The sequence below is a fragment of the Oncorhynchus tshawytscha genome, linkage group LG14 (assembly GCF_018296145.1).
Source record: "Oncorhynchus tshawytscha isolate Ot180627B linkage group LG14, Otsh_v2.0, whole genome shotgun sequence".
Classification (NCBI taxonomy): Eukaryota; Metazoa; Chordata; class Actinopteri; order Salmoniformes; family Salmonidae; genus Oncorhynchus; species Oncorhynchus tshawytscha.
In genome coordinates this window covers 48,842,028-48,855,996 of record NC_056442.1, presented here as the reverse complement: position 1 = coordinate 48,855,996, position 13,969 = coordinate 48,842,028, and the positions used below count along the sequence as shown (strand labels likewise).

The 13,969-nt window shown below is 43.9% G+C and overlaps 1 protein-coding gene across 1 annotated transcript; it reads left to right on the top strand.

Annotated features, from left to right (window-relative positions):
- The first annotated feature begins 24 nt into the window (after window positions 1-24).
- On the top strand, window positions 25-13,250 carry aasdhppt (aminoadipate-semialdehyde dehydrogenase-phosphopantetheinyl transferase). The gene is made up of 7 exons (XM_024445545.2): window positions 25-453; window positions 1,041-1,272; window positions 2,068-2,189; window positions 4,538-4,699; window positions 12,427-12,495; window positions 12,629-12,794; window positions 12,951-13,250. Exons 1-6 carry the CDS (start codon window positions 310-312, stop codon window positions 12,791-12,793), a joined length of 894 nt encoding a protein of 297 aa, XP_024301313.2. The 5' UTR covers window positions 25-309; the 3' UTR covers window position 12,794; window positions 12,951-13,250.
- The last annotated feature ends 719 nt before the right edge of the window (window positions 13,251-13,969 follow it).

Here is a 13,969-nt window from a genome sequence, read left to right as displayed (position 1 = left end):
TCCCACCAGTTTTTCCGGGTCCGCGGTCGTGTTGTTATAGCTAGCATGTTCTCAAAGTGAAGCAAACACTAGCTCAGGAGGATACTTATCAGCACTTCAGCAGGACACTTATCAAGTTCTCATGCGTTGCTAGCTAATTATGTTTTTTGGTTTGCGGTACTTGTAGTGCCTAAAATACCGACACACTTACCTTACAGCTCACAGCTAATCCACAAAAGCGGTCAGTGTTATCCAGCTGCATTACGAGAGGTAACGTTAGTTTAAAGCGGAACGTCGGTCTACCCGTTCTTAGCTCTGAAACTGGCCGTCATGGGAGGCGTTCGCTGGGCGTTCCGGTGTGGCTCGTGGACGCCGAGCCGGTCCGAGTGGCTGTTAGCGGCCCGGTGTGTGCAGCGCGAAGAGAAACAACGAATCGGACAGTTCATGTTTGCCAAAGATGCCAAATCAGCTATGGTGCGTTGACTGTGTTATTCCGATAGCAAGTAATCACTGTGCCATGTCCTCCCTTGATGATCAAATAGCAATTTCCACGTTCTAGGTTTTTGTCACTTCACACCTGATTCTGCTAATTATCAGGCCTTGGTTAACCATGTCAGGCAAGGCTGAGACAGGGACACATAAGGCTCAATAGTACATTGAAAGTGGTGGGGAAACATCCAACTGGGAGGTGTGATCATTGTCAGGAGGAGATGGAGACAGTGGAACATGTTCTATTTCAGTGCCAGAAATATGTGAGAGAAATGGAGCGATTTGTTATTAGATTTGAGGAAGGAAAGATTAAGTGAACTACTGGGGAAATCTCCTGTGGATCTAGTATTTAATTTGTTTCCTTAGGGAGATGAGAATATTGGGTAGGATTTAGACCTTCCCCTGTCTCTGGTCCAAATTCCAGTCCAGTTGGTGGCGGTAATGTACCGTAAAGTCGGTTGCCAACTGCCAAGCAATCCACAGAAGAAGATGACGACGCTTCAGAGTTACCGTTCACTGGAGAGAGGAGAGGCAGCACCCTTATTGACACTCCTTTTCCCCTGCTCTTCCAGGCTGGCAGGTTGTTGTTGAGGAGGTTGGTGTGTGACAGGATGGGTGTTCCCTGGTCTGACATCCGCTTGGAGCGTTCTCCCAGAGGAAAGCCCTACCTGGCCAACCCAGCCTGCTCCAGCCCTGAAACCATGGGCTGGAGTTTTAACATCTCCCACCAGGGTGACTACGCTGTGCTGGCTGCAGAGCAGGGGCTGCAGGTCGGGGTGGACGTAATGAAGACCACCATGCCAGGTGTGTGTGTCTGCATGATCTTTAGTGCTTTGATGTGTCAGTTTGATTAAATAAGCAGCATTGAGAAGAGCTCACTCTGGCAGTAAACTGTCTTACGACATCCTGAACCCTTCTCCCTCTCTCTCCTGTTTTGTGTGAGAGAGAAGTAACCCTTCAATCCTGTCTAACTCCCCTGCCTGACTCTCTCTCTTTCACCCTTCTCACCACATCTCATTTGGCGTCCTCCTCTCCAAGCCTTCAGGACGCTAATCTGCTAACCCAGTCCTGTCACTCACCCAGACCTTCTCCCAAATCCCTCTTTAAATAGGCCTAGATCTCGTTCTACGTAGCCTCATTCCCTAAGGATGGCGATACCTTAAAGCACATACTTATCTTCCACATTTCCCCCCCAGGGAGAATAGCTAGCTAGGCCCATTATTAAACCTTATAGATGGGCTGTCATTCACAAATCCCTAAATCCATTTTTACAAAGTTATCTAAAGGAAGTTTGCTGCAGTTCCTTTCTTTACCACATGATGCCACTGTTGCTTTTCATATTCCCTGAGAGTGATTTGGCAGTGCTCTATCGCAGGGATCTCCTGCCGATTCCCATTCTGTCTATGTTTAAAGATGGTTAGAGGAGAGAAAGTGATAATCCCAAACAAAGTAGGAGTGTGTTGCTTTTCTCTCCATTTTCAACCTCTTCTCCCTCAACTGTTTCCTTATTGTCAGAGCTCAAACCCTTAGGTTTGTGTTTATTTTATTATTAAAAATGTTTTCCCTGCACCCCCTCTCTCTCCCCCCCTCTGTCTCCAGGTAGCACTTCTGTGCCAGAGTTTTTCCGTATCATGACGAGGCAGTTTACTGATTATGAGTGGAGTGTTATCCGCAGAGCAGGATCAGAATGGGAGCAACTGACCATGTTCTACAGACACTGGGTAACCATCACTCTCACATCCATGGTGATGCTTGGCATGCTTGACTTGTACACTGAGTCATACACATTACATGCAGCCCCCAATTAATTGAGCTGCTCAGTCGAGAAGTTGTCAGATTGAGAGAGCGGCACAAGGACATTAAGTACTGATATCATTGCGGTTGACTAATCTTAGTGCTTTCCCGTTGCCATAGTGACTTTCCTTGTAATTGTGTTACTGTGGCTTGCCCTCGTGTAACAAGGTTTGTTTGACTTCAGAGACACATCCACACACACCATGATCGTCACACACAGAACCCTGTGTCAATGCCTGGGACAGGGAAAGTGTTCAACCTGATAAGTGATGATTTTCAATGCCTTATGGGTACACCAATGGTACACCAATGCCTTATGGGTACACCAATGGTACACCAATGCCTTATGGGTACACCAATGGTACTCCAATGCCTTATGGGTACACCAATGGTACACCAATGCCTTATGGGTACACCAATGGTACTCCAATGCCTTATGGGTACCCCCCCATATAATGAAAAAGTGAAAACATGTTTTTAGAAATGTTAGCATATGTATTGAAAATGAAATACAAAAATATCTCATTTACATAAGTATTCACACCCCTGAGTCAATACAAGTTAGAATCCCCCTTTGTGTCGTTCTGGGTCATTCTCAAAGAGCTTTGCACACCAGGGTTGTGCAACTTTTGCTCATTATTCTTTTTACAATTTTTCAAGCTCTGTCAAGTTGGTTGTTGATCATTGCTAGACAGCCATTTTCAGGTCTTGCCATAGATTTTCAAGCAGATTTACATCACAACTATAACTAGGCCAACTAGGAACATTCAGTGTCGTCTTGGTGAGCAACGTCAGTGTATATTTAGCCTTGTTTTAGGTTGTTGTCCTGCTGAAAGGTGAATTTGTTGCCCAGTGTCTATTGGAAAGCAGACAACCCAATTTTCCTATAGGATGTTGCCTGTGATTAGCTCTATTACATTTTATTTTTATCCTAAAAAAAAGTCCCTATTCCATGCGGATGACAAACATACTCATAACATGATGCAGCCACCACTATGCTTGAAAATATGAAGAGTGGTACTCAGTGATGTGTTGTTGGATTTGCCCCAAAGAATGGTTTGAATTCAGGATGTAAAGTAAAAATTTTTGCCACATTTTACTTAGTTTTACTTTCGTGCCTTTAGTGAATTTGTATTAATTCTGTACAGGCTTCCATCTTTTCACTTTGTCAATTAGGTTAGTATTGTGGAGTAACTCCAATGTTGTTGAGCCATCCTCAGTTTTCTCCTATCACGGCCATTAAACTCAAACTGTTTTAGTCACTGTTGGCCTCATAATGAAATCCCTGAGCGGTTTCCTTCCTCTTCGGCAACTGAGTTAGGAAGGTTGCCTGTATCTTTTTAATGACTGGGTGTATTGATACACCATCCAAAGTGTAATAACTTCACCATGCTCAAAGGGATATTCAGTGTCTCCTTTTTTGTTTTGTTTACCCATTACCAATAGGTGCCCTTCTTTGCGAGTCATTGGGAATCCTCCCAGGTCTTTGTGGTTGAATCAGTGTTGGAAATTTATAGTGAGTAGACTTATGTGACTTGTTAAGCAAATTTGTACCCCTGAACTTATTTAGGCTTGCCATAACAAACGGTTTGAATACTTATTGACTCGACATTTAAAGCTTTTCATTTTTTTATTATTTAAAAAACGTAATTCCACTTTGACATAATGGGGTATTGTGTGTAGGCCAGTGAGACCATCTCAATTTAATTAAGTTATATTCAGGCTTTAACGCAAACATTTTTGGAAAAAGTCAAGGTGTGTGAGTACTTTCTGAAGGCATTATATAATTAAGCAATAAGGCTCGAGAATGTGTGGTATATGGCCAATATGGTTGCAAGGTCAGCTCGGGGATTCGATAAGGTTCAAATCTGTCGTTCTGCCCCTGAACAAGGCAGTTAACCCAGTGTTCTTAGGCCGTCATTGAAAATAAGAATTTGTTCTTAACTGACTTGCCTAGTTAAATAAAGGTAAAATAAGCACAACGCAACGTGGAGTGCCTGGACACAGCCCTTAGCTGTGGTATATTGGCAATATACCACAAACCCCCGAGGTGCCTTATTGCTATTATAAACTGGTTACTAATGTAATTAGAGCAGTAAAAATGTTTTGTCATACCCGTGGTATACCATAGCTGTCAGCCAATTGGCATTCAGGGCTCGAACCACCCAGTTTCTAATCTCACCTGTACACAATAAGAGTACTTCAACTGTATTCTTTTTACACTACTCTTCATCTGATATTTTTGGGGCTCTGGTTATCTTTCCTGTCCGTCAAGGCGTTGAAGGAAAGTTTCATCAAGGCGATTGGCACAGGGCTGGGCTTTAATCTACAGAGGGCGGAGTTTCACCTGTCACCTGAGCCAATTGCAGAGGGCAAGGTGTGTCGCCGGACCACAATGCACCTGGACGAGGAAGAAGAGGAAGTCTGGGCGTTCGAGGTGAGCAGTGTCCAGTGGAGGGAAGGAGAAATTAGCAGGAAGAGTAAAGAGTTCAGAGTTCAAGAGTGTCCAACCATCTCCCGCCTCTTTCTGTGTGTCCATCCATCTCCCGCCTGTTTCTGTGTGTCCAGCCATCTCCCGCCTGTTTCTGTGTGTCCAGCCATCTCCCGCCTGTTTCTGTGTGTCCAGCCATCTCCCGCCTGTTTCTGTGTGTCCAGCCATCTCCCGCCTGTTTCTGTGTGTCCAGCCATCTCCCGCCTGTTTCTGTGTGTCCAGCCATCTCCCGCCTGTTTCTGTGTGTCCAACACACTATCACAGATTGTTGCGAAATGGACACAATTTTCTTGTTGTGGCTAATGTTAGCTAGGTTAGGTGTGAGGGGTAGGGTTAGCTAACATGCTAGCTAAATAGTTCAAAAGTAGTAAGTAGTTGCTAAAATGCTGAAGTTAGCCATCATTTGATTCAAACACACAATGTTTGGGTTGCTTGAACTTCCGGTTATACGCTCACCCATCCTCCCCGCTAGTTTCTGTCTTAAATAACCTACTGCTTTCATCAGTGATTGAACTGCACTGTATGCAAAATGATGTGTTGAACATGAACATTTGTAAAATTGTGTCAAGAATTTTGCATAAGTGTATTTCACTGTAATTTGTGATAGTGGGTTGATGTATTACAGACACGCTAAGCAGCAGATGGTTTATAGTAATCTTTTTGGCAGCAGCTCAAATGCCGTTCCAATTCCACTAACAGCAGCTTAGCAGGGTCTCTTTAGCAGCTGTAGCTTACTCTATCCAATTCCATCAGTTAGCTTTAACGTTACCCACTAAAACTAATGCTACCCTGCGCCAATTTAATCAGTTAGCTTTAACGTTACCCACTAAAAACTAATGCTACCCTGCTCCAATTTCATCAGTTAGCTTTAGAGTTACCCACTAAAGCTATTGCTATCCTTATTGCATTTCAGAGCCACTAACGACAGATTAGCAAGGTCTTGTTAGCCATACGATGTATTAGTCGCTATCTCTATGATTGCTATCTTAGCATACGAACAAATGTGTACTCTGGCCCTCTCTCTGTCTCGGAGTCTTTGAATTCTCCAACAATGTAACCTTGAAAGAATTTGGAAAGTACTTTTCTAGGAAATACTGGGGACCTTTACCTAGGATGCTCTCAGTACCTCTCACACCAAGGCTTTAGAGTTGTAAAAAGTCACCTCTTTATCTCCTTTCCTCATCTCCCTCCTTTCATCCACACTAGTCTGAAGAAATACTGTATGTCAGGGGAAAGCAGTATTGTGGAAACCTATTGTGTGAGTTGGATCTCACCTATAAAGCTGAAAATAATGAATGGTCCATCACGGAATCCGTTCTGTCCTCTCTGGACTGGTTTGTCGGGCTAATGGTGTTTCTGTTGTGACACTTCTGCCACCAGAGAATAGCAACATTCCTACGGTATTGATCGCCAGCTTAGGGACAGTACAGCTATTTTGTAGATCTGCTGCAGAGATGTTTTCTAAATGGAAGCGGGAGGGAGGGAAGGATGGACGGAGGCAATGAGGGAGCTAGGGAGGACTGGGAGAAAACCAATTTCGGCAGCACCAGAAAGACCAGGTTTCAGTACTGGAACCAAGGGATTCAAATCCTCATGTTTGGACCTTTCGCTGTTGGTTGGGTCAAGTACACACACACACACCTTTTGCCTGAGTGAGCAAGAGAAGAGATCATGTTCTTGTCTCCTCCCTCACTGCCATATTGATCAGAGTAATGAGAAACAATTAGGATGCTAGACTTCACATCTGATAAGGTCTGCAGAATGAATGTTTCTTCCAGATAGGCTGAAAACTCTGCAGAAACACTTCTCTCTCACACACACATTCAGCATCACAGCACCACCTATTACCATACATACATACAGTACCAGTCAAAAGTTTGGACACACCTACTCATTCCAGGGTCTTTCTTTATTTGACTATTTTCTAACATTGTAGAATAATAGTGAAGACCTCAACAATGAAATAACACATGGAATCATGTAAGCAAAAAAGTGTTAAACAAATCAAAATATATTTGAAATTCTTCAAATTATCTACCCATTGCGTTGATTACTGCTTTGCACACTCTTGGCATCTTCTTGACCAGATAGTCACCTGGAATGCATTTCAATTAACAGGTGTGCCTTGTTAAAAGTTAATTTGTGTAATTTCTTTCCTTAATGCGTTTGAGTCAATCATTTGTGTTGTGACTGGTATACAGAAGATAGCCCTATTTTGTAAAAGACCAAGTCCATATTATGGCAGGACAGCTCAAATAAGCAAAGAGAAATGACAGTCCATCATTACTTTAAGACATGAAGATCAGTCAATATGGAAAACGTTGAAAAGTTTCAAGTGCAGTCGCAAAAACCATCAAGAGCTATGATGAAACTGGCTCTCATGAGGAACAGGAAAGGAAGACCCAGAATTACCTCTGCTGCAGAGGATAAGTTCATTAGAGTTAACTGCACCTCAGATTGCAGCCCAAATAAATGCTTCACAGAGTTCAAGTTACAAACATCTCAACATCAACTGATGAGATGAGACTGTGTGAATCAGGCCTTCATTGTCGAATTGCTACTAAGAAACCACTACTAGAGGACACCAATAATAAGAAGAGACTTGCTTGGGCCAAGAAACACGAGCAATTGACATTAGACCAGTAGATATCTGTCCTTTGGTCTGATGAGTCCAAATCTGAGATTTTTGGTTCTAACCGCCGTATCTTTGTAAGATGCAGAGTAGGTGAACGGATGATCTCTGCATGTGTGGGTTCCCACTGTGAAGCATGGAGGAAGAAGTGTGATGATGTTGGGGTGCTTTGCTGGTGACACTGACAGTGCTTTTATTTAGAATTCAAGGCATACTTAACCAGCATGGCTGCAGCGATACATCATCCCATCTGGTTTGCGCTCATTTGTTTTTCAACAGAACAATGACCCAACACACCTCCAGGCTGTGTAAGGGCTATTTGACCAAGAAGGAGAGTGATTGAGTGCTGCATCAGATGACCTGGCCTCTACAATCACCCGACCTTAACCAAATTGAGATGGTTTTGGATGAGTTGGACCGCAGAGTGAAGGAAAAGCAGCCAACAAATGCTCAGCGAATTTGGGAACTCCTTCAAGACTGGTGGAAAAGCATTCCAGGTGAAGCTGGTGGAGAGAATGCCAACAGTTTGCAAAGCTGTCAAGGCAAAGGATGGCTACTTTGAAGAATTTCAAATATAGAATATACACTGCTCAAAAAAATAAAGGGTACACTTAAACAACACAATGTAACTCCCAAGTCAATCACACTTCTGTGAAATCAAACTGTCCACTTAGGAAGCAACACTGATTGACAATAAATGTCACATGCTGTTGTGCAAATGGAATAGACAACAGGTGGAAATTATAGGCAATTAGCAAGACACCCCCAATAAAGGAGTGGTTCTGCAGGTGGTGACCACAGACCACTTCTCAGTTCCTATGCTTCCTGGCTGATGTTTTGGTCACTTGAATACTGGCGGTTCTTTCACTCTAGTGGTAGCATGAGACGGAGTCTACAACCCACACAAGTGGCTCAGGTAGTGCAGCTCATCCAGGATGGCACATCAATGCGAGCTGTGGCAAGAAGGTTTGCTGTGTCTGTCAGCGTAGTGTCCACAGCATGGAGGCGCTAACAGGAGACAGGCCAGTACATCAGGAGACGTGGAGGAGGCCGTAGGAGGGCAACAACCCAGCAGCAGGATCGCTACCTCCGCCTTTGTTCAAGGAGGAGGAGCACTGCCAGACCCCTGCAAAAGGACCTCCTGCAGGCCACAAATGTGCATGTGTCTGCTCAAACGGTCAGAAACAGACTCCGTGAGGGTGGTATGAGGGCCCGACGTCCACAGGTGGGGGTTGTGCTTACAGCCCAACACCGTGCAGGACGTTTGGCATTTGCCAGAGAACACCAAGATTGGCAAATTCGCCACTGGCGCCCTGTGCTCTTCACAACTGAAAGCAGGTTCACACTGAGCACGTGACAGACGTGACAGAGTCTGGAGACGCCGTGGAGAACGTTCTGCTGCCTGCAACATCCTCCAGCATGACCGGTTTGGCAGTGGGTCAGTCATGGTGGGGGTGGCATTTCTTTTGGGGGCCGCACAGCCCTCCATGTGCTCGCTAGAGGTAGCCTGACTGCCATTAGGTACCGAGATGAGATCCTCAGACCCCTTGTGAGACCATATGCTGGTGCGGTTGGCCCTGGGTTCCTCCTAATGCAAGACAATGCTAGACCTCATGTGGCTGGAGTGTGTCAGCAGTTCCTGCAAGAGGAAGGCATTGATGCTATGGACTGGCCCGCCCGTTCCCCAGACCTGAATCCAATTGAGCACATCTGGGACATCATATCTCGCTCCATCCACCATTGCACCACAGACTGTGCAGGAGTTGGCGGATGCTTTAGTCCAGGTCTGGGAGGAGATCCCTCAGGAGACCATCCTCCACCTCATCAGGAGCATGCCCAGGCATTGTAGGGAGGTCATACAGGCACGTGGAGGCCACACACACTACTGAGCCTCATTTTGACTTGTTTTAAGGACATTACATCAAAGTTGGATCAGCCTATACTGTGGTTTTCCACTTTAATTTTGAGTGTGACTCCAAATCCAGACCTCCATGGGTTGATAAATTTGATTTCCATTGATAATTTTTGTGTGATTTTGTTGTCAGCACATTCAACTATGTAAAGAAAAAAGTATTTAATAAGAATGTTTCATTCATTCAGAACTAGGATGTGTTATTTTAGTGTTCCCTTTATTCTTTTTGAGCAGTGTATTTTATATTTTGATTACTACATGATTTCATATGTGTTGTTTCATAGTTTTGATGTCTTCATTTATATTCTACAATGTAGAAAATAGTAAAAAATAAAGAAATCATTGAATAAGTAGGTGTGTCCAAACTTTTGACTGGTATTGTTTGTATGTATGTATGTACACACACTCAATTAACATACAGACGAGGCAAGCAGCAGTGCTGCCCTGGTGACCTCTGAGCACTGCATATTGATTGGCTGGCTTAATGAGGTGGCAACCAAGGTCTTTCCACTTCCTGGTGACCCTGTGTAATGTCACAACCCCAATGTGTTATAATGAGGTCATGACATTTGGTAGTGAGGGAATTAAAAAGAGGACTCACGTACACAGAAACACACACAGGGTTCTTTACAACTCATACATGTACAGTCGTGGCCAAAAGTTTTGAGAATGTCACAAATATTAGTTTTCACAAAGTTTGCTGCTTCAGTGTCTAGATATTTTTTGTTAGATGTTACTATGGAATACTGAAGTATAATTACAAACATTTCATAAGTGTCAAAGGCTTTTATTGACAATTACATCAAGTAAATTAAAAGAGTCAATATTTGCAGTGTTGACCCTTCTTTTTCAAGACCTCTGCAATCTGCCCTGGCATGCTTCTGGGCCACATCCTGACTGATGGCAGCCCATTCTTGCATCAATGCTTGGAGTTTGTCAGAATTTGTGGGTTTTTGTTTGTCCACCCACCTCTTGCGGATTGACCACAAGTTCTCAATGGGATTAAGGTCTGGGGAGTTTCCTGGCCATGGTTTCCTGGTCAAGTGGCCCAGAGCCACTTAGTTATCACTTTTGCCTTATGGCAAGGTGCTCCATCATGCTGGAAAAGGCATTGTTCGTCACCAAATTGTTCCTGGATGGTTGGGAGAAGTTGCTCTCTGAGGATGTATTGGTACCATTCTTTATTCATGGATGTGTTCTTAGGCAAAATTGTGAGCCCACTCCCTTGGCTGAGAAGCAACCCCACACATGAATGGTCTCAGGATGCTTTACTGTTGGCATAACACAGGACTGATGGTAGCGCTCACCTTGTCTTCTCCGGACAAGCTTTTTTCTGGATGCCCCAAACAATCGGAAAGGGGATTCATCAGAGAAAATGACTTTACCCCAGTCCTCATCAGTCCAATCCCAGTACCTTTTGCAGAATATCAGTCTGTCCCTGATGTTTTTCCGGGAGAGAAGTGGCTTCTTTGCTGCCCCTCTTGACACCAGGCCATCCTCCAAAAGTCTTCGCCTCACTTTGCATGCAGATGCACTCACACCTCCCTGCTGCCATTCCTGAGTGAGCTCTGTACTGGTGGTTCCCCGATCCCGCAGCTGAATCAACTTTAGGAGACGGTCCTGGCGCATGCTGGACATTCTTGGGTGCCTTGAAGGCTTCTTCACAACAATTGAACCGCTCTCCTTGAATTTCTTGATGATCCGATAAATGGTTGATTTAGGTGCAATCTTACTGGCAGCAATATCCTTTCCTGTGAAGCCCTTTTTGAGCAAAGCAATGATGACGGCACGTGTTTCTGTGCAGGTAACCATGGTTGACAGAAGAAGAACAATGATTCCAAGCACCACCCTCCTTTTGAAGCTTTCAGTCTGTTATTCGATCTCAATCAGCATGATAGAGTGATCTCCAGCCTTGTCCTCGTCAACACTCACGCCTGTGTCAACAAGAGAATCACTGACATGATGTCAGCTGGTCCTTTTGTGGCAGGGCTGAAATGCAGTAGAATAGTTTTTTTGGGAATCAGTTCATTTGCATGGCGAAGAGGGACTTTGCAATTAATTGCAGTTCATCTGATCACTCTTCATAACATTCTGGAGTATATGCAAATTGCCATCATACAAACTGAGGCAGCAGACTTTGAAAATTAATATTTGTGTCATTCTCAAAACTTTTGGCCACAACTGTACACACACACTGTCACAATTATTTCACTCTTATCCAGACAGTTAGAATCAGATTGAATCCGCAGTAGGGGAAACAGCGCCCCTGTCTGCCCCACAGCCTTTATTGTTTTTGTTTTGTTGACAATGATGTCTGGGGGAGAAAAAGTATTTGTTTTCACTAACTTCTTTGTAGTATAGCAAACAGATGTTGCAGGGAGTCATCCTTCCATAAAGAACATGAGATACAGATGGAGGATCTTAATTTGATCCAGTTTGCTCCTGCAAGAAAATAATCCTGCAGCAACAGGAAAGGTGGATTATAATTATTTCATGGACATTTTTGCAGTGCTTGATACATTTTTCGAAAGGGAAATTTTAAAGTCTAAAATGTCAAAGTGCAAATTAAAAACTTCAGAAGGCTTCTTAAACCACAAATGCACTACGTGTTTTTAAATGTCTTGCAGGAAAGTTCTCACGCTACAGGGTGATTCAATGTTAGATCCTACATCTGTAACCTCCCTCCCTTTAAATAGTAAAGGAGTGAGGCTATTTTTTCCTTTCAATCTCCTCTCCCTTCTGTCTCCCCGGGGTGAGGCGTCCATTACTCCTGGAAAGCCAGGCAGTGAGATGGAGATTGCCTTTCTGGGATGTACACAACTCCCCCGAATGGGCCTATGATTAGGGCCAACTGTGTGGAATGAAAGAGAGAGAGAGAGGGGAACCGGGATGATGAACAGCCAGTATTAGGACACTGATGTGTTAGAACAGGGAGAGGAGAGTTGTGTGTTTGTGTGTGTGGTGTGTGTGTGTGTGGCCTGCTGCATGCGTGATCCTTTCCGTAAACGAGAGCTATTTGTCACCTTAACCACTCGTATAAGTCAACCCCTATAACCTCATTCTGTTTGTATGTTGTGTGTATTTCATGTAAACGTGTGTGTTTCTTTAACTGCTCCTGTCCACCTTCAGGAGACTGTATTGGGTAAGGACCACCATGTTGCTGTGGCACTGGGACCCAGCCATACAGTCAGATCTGTGGTGAGTCGTGTGTGTGTGGGAATGTCTGTGTGTGTGTGTGTGTGTGGGGGGAGGGAATGTAAGTGAGCCTGTGTGTGTTTTTTTTTCCCCAGCACAATGTAGTAGATTTCTAACCTCTCCTTCTTTTCCTCAGCCTCCCCCTGCCCTCACCGATCCTCCCCCATCCTTCACCTTCCTCTCCTTCAGTGACCTCATCAGCATGGCCACACCCCTCTTTGAAGAAGACTCTGCCTACTGGGAGAACTTCCAGAAAAAGGCTGAAGCCCCGGAAAGACAGAGACTCATAGCTACAGTATGAGGTAGACAGGTTAGGTTAGGACTGTGGGTAGAATAATCTGATGCTAGATCTGTGGTTAGTGGCGACGTGTACCTGACCGTGGAAAAAAAATTATACGAGTGAGGTGGAGTGGTCAAAGGACAGACAGGTGATGTCACTCCTGTTGATCTCCATGCAGGACCGTACAGGAACAGTCGGTGAACAGCAGGGTTGGTGTGACTGAGGCATCTGGAGGAGCTGGCCACTCTAACAACAAATTGAAATAGCATTGAAATAATGTTGGTCCTCAGACCCACCTAGAGTCAATGTGTTAATCAAATGCCAGTGATGGAAAGGGTTCCATGACTGCAAATTGCTGTTTTTTTGGGGTATTGATTCTGTAGGTTGCAATCACCTGAATTGATTGTGGTCATCTGTCATTACTACAGTTGTTGACCAACCTCCCTGTAATGTGATTAAAGGTTTGTATGGCTTCTTATCATAGGCTTTGCTGCATTCCATATTCATTCATGTTCATTTTAGTGACCCTGTATGGTGCTTTCACCGTCAGGGTTGTGGGTTCGATTCCTGGGGCCACCTATATGTAAAGTTGCTTTGGATAAAACGTCTGCTAAATGGCAAATATATACAGTACCACTCAATTTTGGACACACCTACTCATTCCAGGGTTTTTCTTTGTTTTTAATATTTTCTACATTGTAGAATAATAATAAAGACATCAACACTATGAAATAACATATGGAATCATGTAGTAACCAAAAAGTGTTAAACAAATCAAAATATATTATATATATATATATATATATATATAAGTAGCCACCCTTTGCCTCTGACAGCTTTGAACGATCTTGGCATTCTATCAGCCAGCTTCAAGTCCACTGGCTTTGAGCATGTGTGATGCGTACTCTTTATAGCTCTCTCACTTCTCTTCCCTGCTATCCCTCTCATCTTTCCTCTTTTTCCCCATGCCTCACCCTCTATCTCTCTCTCCCTTGCACAGCCAGATGAAGAGAGAGTGTCTATTTTGGTCAGAAACATTTAGTGGGCCAATAGGAGCTTGTGTTTGAAAGACAGCAGGGCTTTTAACAGAGCAGGCGTACTTCAATTTCAAGTTAAGGGGCTTTATTGGCATGCGAAACTTATGTTTACATTGCCAAATCAAGTGAACTAGATAATAAACTATACAAATTAACAGTA

What these genes read in the sequence shown, in the direction of transcription:
- aasdhppt (XM_024445545.2), top strand. Translation starts at nt 310, where the DNA reads ATGGGAGGCGTTCGCTGGGCGTTCCGGTGTGGCTCGTGGACGCCGAGC. An exon ending in AAGATGCCAAATCAGCTATG is followed by an intron (nt 454 to 1,040) that starts GTGCGTTGACTG and finishes CTGCTCTTCCAG; the next exon opens with GCTGGCAGGTTGTTGTTGAG. An exon ending in GCCATACAGTCAGATCTGTG is followed by an intron (nt 12,496 to 12,628) that starts GTGAGTCGTGTG and finishes TCTTTTCCTCAG; the next exon opens with CCTCCCCCTGCCCTCACCGA.